Source organism: Hipposideros armiger, unplaced genomic scaffold (assembly GCF_001890085.2).
Source record: "Hipposideros armiger isolate ML-2016 unplaced genomic scaffold, ASM189008v1 scaffold_157, whole genome shotgun sequence".
In the NCBI taxonomy this organism is placed as follows: Eukaryota; Metazoa; Chordata; class Mammalia; order Chiroptera; family Hipposideridae; genus Hipposideros; species Hipposideros armiger.
The window spans coordinates 2,994,833-3,014,007 of record NW_017731507.1 but is presented as its reverse complement, the minus strand read 5'-3'; the positions used below and the strand labels follow the sequence as shown (position 1 = coordinate 3,014,007).

The 19,175-nt window shown below is 38.5% G+C and overlaps 1 protein-coding gene across 11 annotated transcripts in view; it reads left to right on the top strand.

The window, feature by feature from the left end:
* The first annotated feature begins 2,152 nt into the window (after positions 1-2,152).
* PHF20L1 (PHD finger protein 20 like 1) overlaps positions 2,153-19,175 on the top strand; it is a 60,254-nt gene continuing 43,231 nt past the window's right edge. For 5 of the 11 annotated variants that reach the window (XM_019651300.1, XM_019651298.1, XM_019651297.1 and 2 more), the window contains exons 1-2: positions 2,159-2,431; positions 4,716-4,832. In XM_019651300.1, the coding sequence (XP_019506845.1) occupies positions 4,750-4,832 (83 nt within the window). In that variant the 5' untranslated portion in view covers positions 2,159-2,431; positions 4,716-4,749. Of the gene's footprint in view, positions 2,432-2,511; positions 3,140-4,715; positions 4,833-19,175 lie in introns of those variants that run through there. The other 6 variants (XM_019651302.1, XM_019651299.1, XM_019651304.1 and 3 more) reach the window with 5 other exon arrangements.

Sequence of the window (19,175 nt, the reverse complement as noted above, 5' to 3'; positions counted from 1 at the left end):
GAGGGACCTTCAAAAGTCATGCACGATCCTGGGGCAATTCTTGAAGGTATAGAACCACTGTGAATTTCAGGATGTCTAGCAGCCCTGGTTCCTTCTCACTAAATCGCAGCAGTGTTCTACCCCAATTACGTGACAAGTAAACACACACACACACACACACACACACACACACACACATCCCTAGTCTTAAAATATTCTCTAGGGGATGGCATTAACTCATTAAGAACACTCACCTGTACAACCCACTCAAGCCAGGAATCATTTACATCATGACTGCCATTTTTCCCTTTTAAGTTGCAGATTGGAGGAGTCTCTTGTTAAGTTCAAATTACAATGGAAGAATCGCCTTTTCAAGAATGAGTGGAGTGTCCACAAACAATGGAGCGTGGATAAAATCTGCGTTATCCTTTATGTATGTATTTTACTTAAATTACAAACAACCGTAACTTTTCAGTGATGTATAACAAGAGATATTTAATTTTTCTCATTTAATGGATTGTGACTCAGTAGGGTTTCTGCCAGGGCTCAGTTAGGTTGAAAGTCAGAAATTTGATCACTGGTGCTGTGAAGTTGCTGAAGAAAACTTAACCTTACTTTGAACATCACTAGCAGCTTCTGGTACAGTCCTCAGTGAGAGTCTAATTAGCATCACTGAAAACGCGCTTTAGTTGCAAGGGAGTCTGGGAACTTGAGTTTCTGACATTTTCATCTTATTTAGTGTGAAGTTGCCTCTGCCTCCGAGACTCATAAATGGGTGCATCTGTCAGTTGGGTTAGGTTATGTTGTATAACAAACAAACTCCAAATCTCAATTGTTTAAAACAACAAATATTTATTTTTTTCATATATATATATATATATATATATATATATCAGTCATAGATTAGCAGTTGGTTCTGGGCTTATCATACTCTGTCTCGAACTTGGGCTGCTAGAGCAGCCTCCATCTCAAAAATTGTTTTGCACTGCGCCAGACAGAAAGCTTGGTGAACTGGCTTTTTAAATTACTGGGTGGCCATGGCAAAGCTCACTTCTAATTTCATTTTATTAGCCAAAGCAAACTAATTCTAAGGAGGGTAGAAAGTATAATCCTGTCATGTGTCCAGAAGATTCTGGAAATGCATGGTGTACTATATACACTGATGACAACCATGATGGGAAATTTCTGAGACATGGAAAGGGGGTTCAGATGTTGGGCAAATGTCCATTAGACACCGTCTTATTTATATCTTTTCTATATATTGCTATGCTCAGTCTCGCTTCATAGCTATTAGCAACATAGTGACGAATGTCTGTTGAATTAAAAGGATATGAATATGGTTGTTTAAATTCCCAAATCTTACTATAACTGAAGTTTTTAGAGATACTTTGCTATTTTAACTCCACACTGTAAAGCATGATAAATATAAGTGTTATTTGTATTCAATGTTGCCTTTAGAAGAAAGCTTGAGAGCCAAGTGTGGTACACTGGAGAAAAAAAAAAGGATGCTTCATTTCAACATTGCTTTGAATGTGTTCATTTGTTGGTTTCCCCTACCGTGGGGACACTTTCTCCTGTGCCTGAAACAGTCTGGAACATGGCATTTAATAAGAGTAGTTCTGTATCATTAGCTGCGTAGTTTTGGGAAGTCACACACATGCTTTAGTAAGATCTGCCTTTTGTATTGTGAAGATCTCCTAGACTACGACGAGCAATACAATTGTGCAATTGTGGTTGTATGCGATGTACTCAGCGCAGGGCCTGCCACAAATCACTCAATAGAGATTTCTTGACTTTATATCAGTAACCATTTGCTCTATTTTTAATGTGGGGTGGGGTGGATCGCTAAAAAAGCGTGTAGCGCATTTACAAAAGCTCGTCCAGGGTGCTGGGGTTGAGTAGTTGTGGGAACCTGGTTCCCATCAAATCAGCAATAATAATATTAAACAGGCTTCGTCCTGATCCTCTCAAAGGTCAAGCACTTCGCAACTGCCAGCGGGCTACCCCAGCTCGCGTTCCTTCTTCCGCTAACCACGGCCCCTCCCGCTAGCCGTCAGCCAACCGCCGCAAAGCCCCGCCTCCCGGGGCGGCCCTCCAATCGGCTGCGCGGTCCGGGCCCAACCCTCGAGAGTCACGTGACGCGCCCAGGCCCGCTTCCGGCGCGTCGCTGTCGGCTGACGTCGCCGAGGACCGGCGTCGCGTCAGGGTTGGCCGGCGGTGGCAGCGGCGGCGATGGCTGCGGACACCGAGCGGGCTTGAGGGCTCGGACCTGCACCCTCCCCGCGCGACCTCGGGCCCGACCCGGCGCTGCGGCCTCAGCTCGCTCCGCTCCTGCTCCCTCCCCGGCGCTGCCTGGGCGGAGGCGGTGGCGGAGGCCCGGGCTGGCCGCCCTGCTCGTGCCCCGGCTCGGCTCCGGACGGCCCGACTGCTGTGCGGAGAGGAGGCCGAGTCGGTAAGAGACGGCGGCGGCGGCGGTGGCGGCGGGGCTTGGAGGCCGCCTGGCCCCCGCCTGGCCGCCCGGGACGCCCCCGCGCTGGTGTCTCTCTCCGGCCCGCTCCCCTCCCGCGTCCGTCCCCACAACTCGCCGCCCCTATTGTCTGGGCGCCGCCGCTCCCTCACCCCCTCCCTTCCTTCCCCCCTGCTGCGGGCCGGACGACTGTCAAACCTGGAGGCGTCTCCCGCGCCCCGCCAGCCCTGCCGGAGCCCTTCCTGTCTGTCCCCTGCCGGTCTCCCGCCCCACATCACTCCCCACCTTTTTTGGCTCCGTGGCCATTCTCTGACCTTTGCTTCACTCTCCTAGTGTTGCATCTTCTTGGTGATTTTCTCTTCCCATCCAGTTGTCATCTCCCCCATCCTTATTCCTTTTTGCCATTTTTTCCGCCTTTTTTTTTTTTTTGCTGTTTTCCTCCTCTCCGTTCTGTCTCCGTTTCTCTCTTTGCTCCAAGTTTCCCCCTCCAATAGACCGTTTTACTTGGCCTTAATTCACATCCTTCATGTTCACCCAAGAAAAAGAAAATCTGGCCTTTTCTGGTTACTCACACCGAAGTATCACTGGGGAATTGTATGGCTTAACTCTATCGCTTTTTATGGTTTTTGAGTTCGCACCTAGAAAACGTTAGTGAACTTCTCCTTACTAAAGTCCCTGCGAAGAACAGCAGAGGTTGGTTAGATTTCTACACAAACCTTTAAGTAACTGCCATATATGTTGCACACTGACCAGACCTCTATTAAAAAATTACGTTTTTGTGTCTTTCACACCAAATAACCCTTTGGCTGAGCTTCCTGTTAACTTGAATGCACTAATTTTTTGCGGGTTCCGTGGCAGGAGGATAGCCTCCCCCAGCAACCATGAGTATTTAAGTTTGATTTTACATATTTTCATGGCAAGTATTGGTGTTATTCCCCCTCCCCCCACACCTTAACCTATCAGATTTTTTCAAAGAGGAAAGGACAGTGGTTTTTATGTTTGCTATTAGGTTTTGTCCCTTTTGAATTGTGGCCAAACCATTAAAAAAAATTACACGTTTGTGTGCTTTTCCTTTTTAAAATGGGAGGTAGCATTGTCATAATAGTAATTGTAAATACCAGAAAGGTTTTAGGGATCCCACTTGTCCCCTAATAGAATAGGTTTTTCATTCCTGATTTCCTGTTGCATTTTGATCAGGCTGTCTCAAAATGGCATTCATATTCCTCAAGTACTAGGTCGGTAGTGAAAAAGAGGCCGCCTCAAGTGTGCCGGGTGGCCGCTGTGTCCAAAATGTACACGTTTTGAGAGATGTCATCTGTGTATTACTTTTTGAAGTTGAATTACCGTAGCAATGTGTAGTATGACGTTCGCTCAGAAGATGGTGTTAATCAAATGAGTGCTAGCGTCATTCATTGTATTACAATTTTAATACAGCTTTTTTCTTTCTTAAAATGTGTGTACATTTTTTTTGGCACCCTCTGTCGTCTACATGTCTAGAGAGGAATAGATCCTCCTTTGTAGTTTGTTGTTTGAACGCTACAACCACGTTTATTGTCAGTGTTGAAATTGACAGGGGTACTGCCTACGTTGAAATACTGTAGGGATAAATTCCCAAAGTGAAAGCCATATCGTTGCTTACTGAATGTGATGTATAAGAAAGAAATCTCCTTTGGAACTTTATATGTTAAAATTATTCAGTCATTTGCTCCCAAGGTAGGAGGTCGTAGGTCATGAAAAATCCTAATCACAAGAGACATTCTTAAAATCTTCACTGGCAGAGAATGTGTCTGCTGCTGCTTCCACCTTGTGTGCGCGTCAGCGTCTTACCAAGGGTTTTGTATTACAAGGCACTCAATAAATAGTTGTTGAAAATTGTGGTTCATTCTCTTAAGAACTTCAACAGTCATATTCTAGAACACTCAGCTATCTTGATTTTTCAAAGACAGAAAAACATTGTCAGTAGTTTTGTGGAGAGTTTTCTTGGGTATTTTTTTAAGTTAAAACTTAAAGCATTGTAGTTATTAGCTAGTGTAAATGCCCATCTAGTCATTCTTCTTCAGTAGTTATCTTTTTAATATTATTTTTCTTAATTCACTATCAAGATTGCCTGTAAGTTGCATAGTACTTTACCTGGAGCTATTGGTGATTAGCATTCAAATTGCTTCAAAATTTGGCAGTTATTTTGACTTCTCGTAATGTTTTTGAAACTCTGTTTTATTCCTTATGCATTTTATGCACCAGAATCTAACATGTTTTTTTTCCTCTTGAGGTAGTGAAAGAATACTGAAGAATAGCATCTCAAGATGAGTAAAAAGCCCCCAAATCGTCCTGGAATCACTTTTGAGATTGGTGCTCGTTTGGAGGCACTGGACTACTTACAAAAATGGTATGGAAAACGTGGAGCTCTTGACTTAAAGCACAATATCTGTAGTCTTACATATGTTGCTTCATTGCTGTACTCCTGACAGTGGCAGAAACATTAACATTCACATTTCGAATACACATATACATTGTTATTTAGTTTTCCTACTCTTCAACAGACTTTGCAGGCTTAGCATTTAAACACTACTTCTAGTCAGTCACTTTAGTCGCTATCATTTTAGGTGTTTGAGAACTGCAAATAATTATCTAGACTATGAGAGATAAAGAGATATCAGTACAATATAACTTACCCTTGTGTACTTAACATGAGTTATATTGGTGGTGAAAGGGAGGGGATTAAGCTGGATAACCAGCTTGCCAAGTTTCGGGTAAAACTTGATATTCATCTTTTTTCTTGACCTGTGTCAGAGGTGGTCTTTCAAGCTACGGAATATGTTGGTGGTTGGCGTAGTCATTACTCACTAGCCTACCTAAAACCCAAAACCACTCTACCGCCTCCTTCCCCAGTGGGCAGTGACCTAAAGGCCGCTGTTACTATCTCCTGTACTGAGTGAGCAGTCCTTTCAGACCTCTTTATTTTTAAAAAATTTTTATTTATTTTTTAAAGGATTTTATTGGGGAACAGTGTGTTTTTCCAGGACTCATCAGCTCCAACTCAGGTAGTTGTCTTCAATCTAGTTGTGGAGGGCACAGCTCCGTGGCCCATGCAGGGATCAAACCGGCAACCTTGGTGTTGTGAGCCTGTGCTCTAACCACTGAGCTAACCGGCCGCCCCACAGACCTTCTCTTATTTCTTCTCCTGTTCTGGCCATCTGTGATCGATAAATGGTGACTTCAGACACCCCAGCATGCCCGTTATACAATGATATAGGAAAAGTCTGTTACCTGGGATAAAACCACGACCTGGAAAGGAGAGAAGGGGACAACTCACAAGGGTCACCAGACCACAGTAGGAATAGCGAGATCCCTTCTCTATGCTAGGGAATGCCTTCCTCATTCCGGTTAGCTGGCCTCTAGTTCTGCTTTCTGGGACCATGTCACTTGTCGCTATTCTCAGCCCCCTACTCTGAGATGGGCATCAGAGGTTCCTCTCCTGGGAGCGATGCTGCCTCAGCTCCTCTTGAAGCCTGTTGATTCTGAGGAGGTTTCTAGAGGTTTCGCCACTCCAGGACTTTCTCTGCCAGACTTTCTGACGATTTCTCCAGCTCCCTTCAGAACACAGTGGGTGTTCTGTAGGTTTGTGTTTGATTGATGTGTGTGAAGCCTACTTCCTGAGTTGGCAATGGCAGGCAGAGAAATCCCGTTTAGTCGTGCTCTTTGACTTCAGACCAGTCTCGGGTTTTGTCCCTCAGCATCTGATGTTACAGCTTTCCACGTGCCCTTGTCCCCAGCTGAATAAGCTCTGCTCTGGGCTTTGCTTTGGGACACTTTAAAACTACAGTTTGGGGTGGGAAGGCACAGTTATTGCTTCCAAGCTGCATCTCAGTGGATACTTCTTGGTAGGGGGCTTAATTATTGGGTTGTCGGAAAAGTCATGACACATTTTTGCAATGAAAAACAGAAAAAATACGTCATGACTTTTCCAACAACCCAATATTACCCTCATCGTGTGGAGAGTACACAGTAGTTCTCAGGAAGGGTTTGGGAAGAACGTGGGAACCAGGCAAGAGCACCCTCCTCCTCATGATGATAAAAATCACCTCCAGACATTGCCAAATGTTCACTGGGGGCAGCCAGCACACTCCTGCTTGAGAAACACTGCATTAGGCCGCACAGCAAAAGTTGTCCATTTAATCTGCAGTTGGCTAGCTTTGGTTCTGATTTGACCAAAAGAAGCTTATATAGGTACACTGTTGAGTCTCTGTGATGTAAGAGTATGAGAAATGATACTTCTTTGATAGTAATCTTAATTTTAAGGGTTTGTTGTTTTTTTTAATTACTGGCTATTTGAATTAGTTAATTCATATTAATATATTTTCTTAGGCTTCGAAACTGACAGAGTTGCAGTTGAACTAGCTTCCAGTTTGGGAGAAGCACACAGTTTATTAGCTCTCTCAGTGGCTTTGAGGGATATTAACGTAATTAACTTTGGTACTAGTAAGACATTCACTTTTAGTGGTGAAATGTTTTCTAATCTCTATAGCTGTTAAGTCGATGACGCAGTAGTTAAGAGAAAAATATATAAAAGAACTACTTTTGAAATCAAGCTTAAGTGTGCTTTTAGAGTATTTGGAATTTAAGAGAACAAAGGAAAATTGTAGCTTAAATTTTTCAGTTTTATGTGTCTCACCAAGAAATTCCTAATGTTTAGCTAGGGTGATAACAGGCAGTTGTACTCATGAAGCTTATATTTAATTGTAATGACCCCAGAAATAATGGTCTCTTTAAAGTAAGTAAACATTAGTCAAAATAATTACGTGATGGTTAATGAAACTTGCCATCAGTTGGCTTTTTATGAGCTCATTTGTCTGAACATCTTAATATTCTGCTACGGTTGGCACCTTAGTTAAAAAAGAATTACAAGTATTGTATATACATATTCTAGGTAATTGAAAGAAATAATTTTTCTTATTGTGACTTTGTTTATTAATATCAGTAGTCTCAAGTGCTAGTTAGGCTTGAGTGACCTTATAATTTAGTATTATAGTGCTTTACTGTAGGACAGTTATTTGTGAAGAATTTTATATGCAGCACAAAGGAATTGCTATGAGACATATTGCTCTTAACAGATTTTATTTCTAAATGAGATCAGTTTAATTCATATTATTCCATTTCTTAAGGGCCATTCTGTATTTCGTATAAATTCTACAAAGTTTTGCTTTAGTATCAGATAAAAGTGTAGAAGGATTATTTGAGTGTTGAGAAACTTTGATATTCTTGTGAGAACAAAATAGTTAAGCCCTGAAAATATACTGAAATAATTCCCCTCCCTCTTCCATCCTCCATTCTTGTTTTCATATTCTCCTCTGTTGCTTCCATATTTAATGCTTAGTCTTCATGTTCATTCATTCAATTGGAAAGGTATTGAGTCTCTATTTGATATAAATGTCTTTTGAATTATTATAGACATTGGGCAGGGAGGCACGAGCAGAAATGCAAATATTACTGTCTCTGTACTCAAGGCATTTATGATCCGTTATCACGTGTTAATACGTTACCTGTTAAAGGGAAAGTTGTGATAGTGGAATACCCAAATTGCCAATTTGTCTTGGTGTAAAAGGCTTTTCCTATGTGAAGAAGGAAAATAATTTTTAGTATATGCCCTGAAAATAAAAAGATAAACTAAATTTAGTGGACAGAAATAAACCAAATGATTTAATAAGACTCAATTTATTTTATTTTTTTAAGGAAAAAGTACATTATTATTGCCTGAGCAAGGCATCTCCCATATTCTTTGAAGTTCAAATTTAGACTCGCTTTCTGATCCTGTAAATATGGGTAAACCCTTGAAGTTGGTTGGCTTATCAGTAAAATGGAAATAGTGCTATTGGCATTTACATAAAGGATTATTTTAAGCATCAAATAAAATAATGTATTTAAGCTTGCTTCAGATTCTATAAAATAATACATAATTATAAAACACTGAGGTAAATGCAAGGGGAGAGGAGAGTTGAAAAATAAATCTTTGTGGGGATATGAAGACTTAAGTGTATGTGTTTTTAAATGTACCTTTACTGTTGACATGAGAATGGCCTGGAATGTAAAAGGAAAATGATGTCATTGCAGTAAGCTATAAACCATATTTTTGAGGTGATAGTAAAATCTTTGTTTCCACAGAGTTTTATAGTTTACAAAGCACCCTTGCAAATATTAAAGTATCTAATCATTCTGATTATTGTTCAGTAAGAAAAGTGATGAAATCAAACTGTTTTTGACTATTGATTTAACTTCTGTCTTTCAATTGAAATTAAAACAGTCTATAGTAAGTGATTTAATTATGAAAATGATTCAAGTAATATGCATACTCACAAAAATGTTACTCATAAAACTCAGAGTTAATTTAAAACATTCAGATGAATTATGCCCTTCTTACATTTTTTTGGGAATATTTCTATTTAATTCTCTTTTAGATTAAAGAAAAGGAAAATGAAAGATAAAAAAAATGTGGAGATGTCTCCAAGTATCAAAGTTTGATAGAACAGTATAAATTTGAATTGGCAAATGCTGTTTCCACACACTTGGAGTTTTTTTGAACTGTATGGAACATTTGCAAATGTGAGTTTTTTAAAATGCATGTGAACCGAATTTTAATAGAGTGGGAAAACTGAGGAAATTTAGATTGTAACAAGCACAAATACCTTCTAATTTAAATAAGAGTACATATTTTCTGAGTAAAAAATGTTGCTTTTCTATAATTGGATTTAGCTGTTCAAAGGAAAGCATAGGTAGAGATCTAGATTTGGGAAAGAATGCTCCTGAAAGGTCAAATTTAAAGACTGACTTATTTAGATGATATTACGTGAGTTTGATATTTGTAGAAATCTTAGGAGAGAGTACTTTTAAAATAGAGATTTTTTTACTGCTATGAATAAAATTTTTTTTTTTTTAAATTCTGAGACGCTTTACATTCAGAAAGTCACAAATTTTGAATCTTAAGGTTTGTTTAAGTGAACTCTCAGTTTAATCATCAAGCAGGTCTCAACCACTGCACAAGCATTCTGGTTCTTTAATTTTTAGTTACTAGAAAAGAAAGCCCCATATACTCTTAAAAGTAAAGTTCTTCTCTCTCCTCCCTACAAAAAATGCTGAAAGGAAGATTAGACATAAAAGTTAATTGAAATGGAAGTCAGAAGGTGTGGGTTCTCAGTGCTGTTCTGCCAGGAACTCTGTGACTTGGAAGAGTTACTTTTCTGATTTAATGTCCTTAAAGGGGTGTGACTTCCTAGATGGTCTTTCTGGCCCCTTGAATTGAAACTTGTTTTTTTTTTTTTTTTTAATCTATTTTCAACCTATTCAGGGATGACAGATTTTTTCATCTCACACAGGGACGTAACACAGACTTGAGACAGAAGTGAGATAAACAAGGAATAGAAGTCATGTGTAGTTTGATCAAAACTGGAAGAAGAGAAAATGAGTTGAAAAATGTGGAGAAAGGTGAAGATTTTTGGAACGAAAGATAGAGATTTGAAAGTATTGGGTTGTCGGAAAAGTCATGACGTATTTTTCTATGTTTTTCGTTGCAAAAATGTGTCATGACTTTTCCGACAACCCAATACTTGGAATATAGTGAGCAGGTTATTAACCCTTTATCCAGCCTCCCCTCCCACTCATTTAAATGCTTTATCATTAATTGTTTAATTTGGAAATTACTTAGAATCCAGAGTACTGGCTTTAAAAAGTGTATTTGTTCAGTAGGATACTTTAGCTCACAAACTTTCTATGTGGTACCAATTTACTAACAAATTGGTTCTCTTACAAAGTTCATTGATACTATAGTTTTGAAAGTGATTCAGGTGAAGTTTAGAAGAGTGTTTCTCAAACCTCAGCCTGCATCAGAATCACCGGAAGGGTTTGTTAAACAGGTTGCCGGGCTCAACACCCACAGTTTCTGATTCAGCAGGTGTGCAGTGGAGCTCAGCAGTTTGCGTTTCTAACAAGTTTTCAGGCTATGCTGATGCTGCTGGTCTGGGGAACCACATGTGGGAACCACTGCTCTAGACTGTACAGAATTATTCACCTGAAGGTAAATTTTTTGAGGTGGGTGGCAATGGAACTATCCAGAATTATTTTTTGAATTTATAGCCTGTTTTTAATTCTTTGTGTTAGTTAGAGGAAATAAAATGTAAATACATTGCAAAGTGACGCATGATCCACATTTTTTTTTCTATTTTTGAATAGAATATATTGACCTGCACATAGTTTGATGTGCTTCAGTTTTCTTGCTCCTATTTCTGTAATTTCCAGCCCTACCTGGCTTGATAGTTGTTGAGCTTTAGGCCCTTGTTGTTAAAAACAAAAACAAAATATCCATGGTTATAGTTAATCATGGATTGACTTTTATCAGACATGATTTCTATAATGATTTAGGATATCAAGAAAATATTCAGTATGTCACTTGAATTTTACGAGAAGCCTGTCAGGTAATGGGATAATCTTTACCAGTTTAGAAATGCCAGATTTGAAGAGATGTTAACTGTTTTATTCCAGTCAAGTCTTACAGCCAGGTTCTTTGGGCTCCAAGTCTGGTGATCCCTTTACTACAACCCTTTTCTTTATGGATAGCCGCTCTGGAGCTCTGAGCCTCAGCTTCAGGAGGAAGTGGGCTCACTGTTAACAGCCTTCCTAATTTCCTGACTTGCAGTGATAATGCACGTGTCTGGTGTTTAGAAGGGTTCCTAGAGTCAGCATGCCTGTGTCACTCCTGTTCCGTGGAATTAGAGCACTTCTGCAAGGCAGTTAATTTCAGGCCTGTCCAGTCTAGAGAAACCTTCCTCCCAAGCTTACCTTAGAATCAAACATTGAAGCTGATGATTTCCTAGCCTCCTTCATAAATGTATAATAGTGCAAAGTCCAGGAACCTCAGGCTTAGTGTGCTGTGTTGTGTGTGTGTCTGTGTATCGTGTGTTCATATAATAGCAAAAGTTGGACCAAGATATAAGGCAGTTTTATGTGCTTCTCTGACATTTGGTTGAAGCTCAACCATCACAAGTATCAACACCCATCCACCTCCCTATTCATTAACATCTTTCCTGCTGAATATTATGATTATGTGAGATTTTACACTTGTCACAACACATTAGATAATGCTTTAGTTTGTGTTGGGGAGTTGATTAAAGCCACTAGTGGGGAAATAATTTATCTGTCATGGTAGTCATCCCTACCAAAAAGAATGTTTTGCAATTCTAGTTTTACTGAATAGACAAAACCGTTGTCTGCAGATGTTTAGGGTTTTAAATGTTTTCAAATTATTTTTTTTAACTGAGGGAGAAAATACTAGTTTTAAGTTTTAAATATGAGTAGTACATTTTTTTAAAAGAAATGAACATGATACTGAAAAGGCGGCTTAGTTTTGTTATTCTTCGTAAGTGTCTCAATTTTTTAGTATTTTTATATGACTTTGTATTTTGAAGAACTTGACTATCCCTGCTACCACCTCCCCACAGACCATTAGCATGTAATTTTTTTATTAAATTAGAAATTGATATGCAAGTATTATGTTTTTCTCAGTAATTATAATTGGCTTTGAGAGTATTGTTGAAGTAAAATTGAAGAAAGGATGTGGATATTTAATATTCAGTGTGTCTTAGAGTCTGTTTTTTTATTGCCGAAAAACAACCCTCTTCAATTAAAAATGAATGTTTCTAGTACATCATGGTTAGGTAAAGTACTGAGTATAAGCTACTTACATGAAATGATATATGTATAAGGCTTAGCCTCTTTTACCTGTAAAAGGTGCCCAGCAAAGTTGATTGAATTTTGATGGATTGGTAAAGAATGAACCCAAAAGTTTTGAAGATATCATGAAATCTGGATACCATTGGAGAAAAAATTATGGCCAATGAATTGAGACTTAATGGCTGAAAACTAAACATATTTGTCTGGCTAGCTTAGCAAATTTGGTTTCAGTTTTAAAGTCACCCAGTGTTTTTTTCTATAACAAATCATATCCTAGATTTCCTAATCTTCTTAAATTTATATTATGACAATTTTCAAACATCATAAAAGTAAAGCTATGTTTCTTTTCCCAGACTCTTTCATTTGATACTGTGATGTTTCATACTTAGGCATAGTTGAGATGCAGTGTACCTTTTGTTTTGAGACATTTTAGTAAAACAAAAGAGCCTTTTGGATTTTTATTTTGTACAGTATAATAAAAGCATATAATAAAATATGTTTTTTACACTCTTTGGGCTAGCAAAAAACAACTTTAGGCGTTTTATTTGTGTCAAAAGCAGAAGATTAAATTTGCAAGAAGAAAACAAATAATATACTTTGATTTTGATATTTTTTATCTGGTTTCAATACCTCTTGTTAAGAGCCTCCTATATTTTAGACATTGTAGTAGGTGTGACAAAAGCTGAAAATCATCAGTTGAAAGATGCAGAATATATATATGTATCGATTGAAAGCACACTCAGTCTTTGAGGACAGACAAACTTCAGTTCAGGGACCCACCACTTATTACCTGTTTTTTATACCTAACTCGGTTTTTTGAGGATTAAACAAGACAGTGCATATTAAGAGCTTATCATGGTTTTGCTACATAGTAGGCACTTAATAAATGTTAGATTTAATAATGATAGTAGCATGAACATTAGTTATTCTAAGAAAGGAGAATCTAATGGGAGAGGAGTCATTGTAAACTCTTAAAACTTTAATCAGTAGGCATGTAAACATATATGACTGTAGCAGTAAAATAATTTTTTAAGTGCTAAGTATTAAGAAATAGAAACTCGGAGTGCAACCTGCTAGAGTTTCGAGTTTTGTGACAAAATTAAGTAAAAAAAGAATTTGGTCATATTAGCCTAGACAAATTATATGAAGTACATAATCTTTGAGTCATATACTGGTGGCATTTTTTCATGGAGTAGGAAAGGCAGTTTTGGTAGTCTCATTGATTCTTGTGGTGGGAGATGGTAATGAGTGTAAGGGCTTTGGTGTAGGCATTTTGATTTTGTATGAAGGTGTGTAGGCATGGCAGGGGATGCAGGGGCTAAAGAGGTGGAGAGGAACAGGAGCTTAAATCCGGGATCTACAATGAAACTAATTTGAAAGCCACCTGACTAAGCACAGGTTCTAAAGGAAAACACATAGTAACACTGATCTCACCCGGTCTCTGCTGCGAAGGCTGTGAACAGGTAGGAAGCAGGGTGGTCTGGCAGCTTGTACTGGACACGTGTGTCCTGGAGAATGAGTGGATTGGAAAAGAGGGATCTGAATGGACCTGAAGGATAGTGTGATGCGACTTTTCATATTCAGTGTTGGAAATGATTTGATTTTGACATGTTATCTGAATGTTGTTGAAATTTTAGATTTATTTGTATTCACATGTCATTTTTGAATACCAAGTTTGAATCAAAAGGGTTTTGTTTCCAGTGTGTTCTTAATTGAAACAAATTAATATGCAGTATCTAAAAGCACTTCATTTAAAAATACTATAATGGTATTAGGTGACATTGTTATAAGCAATGAGTGATGAGTGAGAAAATACTTTTGACAATTACAGAGCATAATGTAAATTTAAAGTGCTTCCAGAAATTTAAAGTGTTCTTACTTAAATTTATAAGAGGTTACTAGGTTATAAGGATATTAGGCTTTGGATTACATTCTACATTAATTTTTATTATTTGACAGATAATTCTCATGACAGTCATATGTAAGGAAGTTCTTACCTATTTCTAGTTCTTTTAATATGTCTTAGTCATTTTGTATGACTTTCTTGCTTATGATTTCTTATCCACAAAACTGTTTTGAACTGTTAATCCTAGCACCCTAAGTTTTTGCTAACATTTAAATTATGGTTAAGTCATATTTTAAGTGTGTTTCATTCTTTGAAAATGGAAGAACTAGTTTATCTAGGAGAGCATCTAATTTAGGTACTCTTTCTGTATGCTACTATAGTACATATATCTTTACTATGCCAGCTATTACATTACACGGTAATTGTGTTAACTTGTTTGATTCTTTTTCTGTCCCTTCCCCCTGAATTTGAGTTGATTGGAATAATATCTTATTTGTATTTGTAGTTTTATTGCTACTTTAGTGTCTGGCACATAGTGAATTAGAGACTCAGTGTTTGTTGAGTTAAATGAAATGAATGAGGAACTGCCAATTTTTAGAAATTTCATTGTCTTACCAATATAAACACAATTACTTATGTAAAATATATAATTTGAATAGTTTATCAGGGGCAATTTTAAAAAATACTTTGCCTTTTTGATTACTATGGCACTTATTTAAACAGTTAGCTAAATCTCAGAGTGAATTCTGATGGTCTTGAGGACATTCGATAGTGTTGTCTGGCCTTGCTTAGTGGATGTAACCTGTCAGTGTAGTTAACACCTCTGTCCTCTGGCTTAAGTGCAGGAGCTCCTAGGCCATGAGTGTATCCAAGGTTTCCTTTGTCATTTCCTCATGGTTGACTTTCTTTACCAATACAGGTCAAAACATGGTTATATCAAACTAGATGACAAATTAGAATGAGTTCCCGAAATTCAAAAAAAGTTTGTTTTACTGTTAGCACATTGAATACTACAAAGGGATTCTTAAAAAATCTATCATTTAAAAAAATCCGTCATGCCCGTCGTTTCTTCCTTCCTTCCAAGGATAATGGCACACCTATAGTTTGAGTGTTCATGCCTGGTTTTGCCTTCCAGAGGAGTTTCGTTTTTGATCATGGACCCTTTTGAGAGTCTGATTAAAGTTGAGAACCCCCACCTCAAAAGCATACCAGTGCGCCTGTGCACCAAGCACACAGCATTTTTTTTTTTATTAAATTATTTTTTATTATGAAATACACACTTTTTAGAATTAGTTTCAGCTGTACAACACAGTGCAATAGTTATACTTTTTACCCCTCGAAGTGACAACCCCCCTCCCCCAATCCGCCGCCCCATTTCCCCCCAATATCATACATATCTATTACAAATCCCTTGACTCCACTCCCACACTGTACTCCACGTCCCTCCCGTGGCACACAGCATTTTGCCTCCTGCCTCAGGGCATCGCAGCCTCCCGACCTGGGTGAGTCAGGACCTGCCCATCTGAAACAGCCGCGTGAGCCATTCCCATTTTAGGCTTCTCACATCCTCTGTGTGTTGTCAACACTGAAGAGCTGGGACTATAGGGAACTGCTGCAGTGTATTCAGTGTGTAGCTAACCATTTTGGTTAATAATACCTGTTTCTTATTGGATTACGTGTTTAGTCCAGAATCCATAGATATGGTTATGTTTCCAGTAATCTTGGGAGTGGGAAGCACCAGTGAGTGATGGCATTAAAATGCTGGTGTTATCTGATAAGACAACAAAGTGCTGTAAGAGTTCACAGTAGGTAAAAATAATCACCATTCTTCTTGGGAATGGCCTTGCTCTACTCTGTAGTAGTAGCCCCAGTTTAACGGACCCTTAGAACACTTTGACCACAGTGATTCAAAAAGGGTCCCAAGAAATCAATTGAGAGACTACAGTGGCAGAATTGCATGTATGAAAATTGTTAAATTATCAAGCATCATTACCAAGTCTCAGTATTTCTGAATGCCTTTTGTTTCCATTAAGCCTAATAAACCAGAAAGAACCAATTTTAGGGTGGGTCACTTTTCTTAAGATTGCTGAGAGTGAACTGTTCTCTAGGATTCAGGTGTAAAAGACATCTGAGAGCAAGGTGGACCCAGAGCAATGGAGGCAATCCCGTATTTTCTGCACAAGTAAATATCATTTAAACAATGCATGCACTTGAAAGTGGGATTATAATAGGGAAGATAGACAGTGGACATTTTGTGGTGTTTGACAGTAACAGATGATAAAGGGTACGAGAGCTCAGTGTAGAATTTTGGCATTGAGGAATCGTACTGCTAGTGAGGTTGCCTTCTCTCCATGTCTTTTTTTTTTCAACACTTGAGAGATGCCAGCTATGGCATTTCTTCCTGTCCCTTACTGTTTTAACTCTGAAACCTGTCTTTCACTTCTTAAATCTTTTATAAATATCTGGGACTCAGCCTAATCATTATTCTTTAACAGCTTTCCGTGATTCAGCCTTTTAAAAAATGACAAAATTAAAACATTACCACTACATCTTCCAAATCAATACGAAAACTCTTATGTTCCATTCACACTCAAATTATTATAAAATATAAATAGTGCATCAAAATAATATTGCTGTAATTCAAGATGGAGAAACATTTGTGCATGCATTTGTTCAACAGTGTTTTTCATTTACTGTGTGCATCAAAGCATTATTACTATGGGCCATCTGCTAAAACAGGGAAATCATTTCTCTGTATAAAGCTATATGTTAAATTGCTATTTTCTGCATTTTAACGTGTATTGCAAAGATATTGATGTTAGGATTTTTTTTTCCTGAGTGTAACTGATAACCAAAATTAGCCCAAACTTGATGGAATTACCTGTTTGTAGACTAAAGGGCCATTTTATTAGTTTGCTATTTTAAAGCCCTTTAGCTTGAACCTAGCTAACCAGTTCGATTTCATGTCCCACTATTCTTTTCCATCTTCCTACTTACTATAGTATAGCCAAAGGGAACTGTGTCCCCTCCAAACTGAAGTGCCCCTCCAATCTCTGATCATAAGGTCCTTGAGTACAGGACTTGTCTCTGGACACTCATTGTCTGACTGACTGTGTTGCGTGATGGTTTTAAGTAAAGGAGCACTGAGTGAATAAATGAAGCATGCTCTGCGTATATATACACATTACCTTTGTTTGCCCCGTGTTTAACAAGCCTAAATCCTACAAGTCCCCCACCCAGGACCAACACAGACAGTGTCCCCCAGGGACCTTCAGTGAACTTCGCAATTCTCGCTGAACTTTCAATAATAGCATCTTTTGTACAATTTTTGTATATACTTACCAGTTTACCAGGTATGACATTATCACTTTGATACAGGTCTTATCCCATTTCTTCTACAGGCTGTTGTGCCAGATAGTTTTGGCTTTGAATACTCTGCCACAAGTATTCTTGAGCAGTGTTCATCTATTAAATGGGGACTATGTTATATATACCCTGGATGGTTAGTTACTAGGATCCATTGAGATAAGGTATATAAGGAAGAGCTGACACTCAGTAGAGACGGAATGTAAAGTCTGATACACATATGACTCTCAGGCAATATTCTGATTCTTCTCTCTCTCCTCATCTGACCCAAGCTAAGTTCCTGAAAGGTGCAAGCTAATTATGTTTCCTTTTTACCTACTGGTGGTGCCTAGCAAGTGCCTTGATCTTATTAGATGCCCAAATATATATTGCATGAATAAACAGAAATTTGGACATTCTTTGTAATGGTAATATTTATGACACCTTTAAGATCCAACATTTGGTGAGTAGTAAACATTGTAAAAATTAAAATAGATAATCTTGGGCATTTGTGTTAGTTATTTAATTCTTGGCCTTCATCCAAAGTTTACATACCAATCTCAGATATTTATGTGAAGAGTATATAATATGCTGTAAATTATCCTGAAGAAGTTCCCCAAAATATAATTTTTACTCAGATTGTTGCATCTGGCATCCTCTCAGCCAACAGCATTTGAAGTATTTTAGTAAAACTAAGTTACTTAAAAATGCAATCCAGATTTAAATTATTTGAACTCACTAAGATTCTGATTCTTGACTGAATTGAATCACATTGTGACAATAAAGATAATGTCTGCTGTTTCCATGGACAGTTCTCACTTTGAGAAATGTTCCAAGTGTATAGAGTTGAGTACATTTAGAATGTGAAGGAATCTAGGAATAGACATTTTTTTTTTATTCAAAATTTAAAGGCTGTGATAATAAATATGTGAAATTGGAGGCTTTTTTGTTTTGAGAGAAATATATCAATTTTTATAACTGATAGAAAATCTCTTTGTAGTAGTTCAGTGGGCTAGTGAATGTTGAAAAATAAGTGAAAGGATAACCTTATTCCTTCCTAGGCCTCCCTTAACGCTGTTGATAGTTTTTATGTTTTTTTAAAAAAAACAGCTGCAAATGCAAACAACCTAGAGCAGTGCTGCCTAAAACCAGGATTGTAGCTTTCATTTGGAAGGAGTGGACTGGCCGCTTCCGGGAGTATGCTGATCCCCTCGCGGCTCTGTTCTTTAACAGAGTATTTCCTCAGCCACTCCCCGAAAAAGACTAAGATGTACCTTCAGGTTATACTCGGTTCCGAAGAAAATGTGTGAATTATCTTTAACACCAACCCTTCCTGTTCACGCCTAGCATGGTCTGAGTGGCCAGTGTGTGCGCGTGACTCTGCAAGATGGCGGGGACACGAAGCTGGGCATGACTGTTACCCCGAAGCTCTCAGGCCGGAGTAGCTTCTTACATCTTGGTCTGTAGGTCCCTACCATCTCGAGAAACGTTAATAAACATTCCCTGGTAAAAGGGTTCCGCAGTTCTTTACGTTTGGTAATGGTGAGTGCTTTATCTCCACCTTGTTGACGGGACCAAGAAGTCTTTCAATGAAGACAACAGTTTAACGTTTAAAATCCAGTATTTTCCCAGCTTCTTTGTGACCATGGGCTCCTCTTGTGTCACACATATTAGTGTCTCAAGGACTGTCGCTGCTGTGCACACACAGTTTAGGAATCCGCACGAGATGATGATGACGAGGAGATGGGTGCAGTCAGCAGGGGAGGGGAGTCGGGGAAGCCTTCACACAAGTGACCACACGCCAAACCAAGTCCTGAGTGA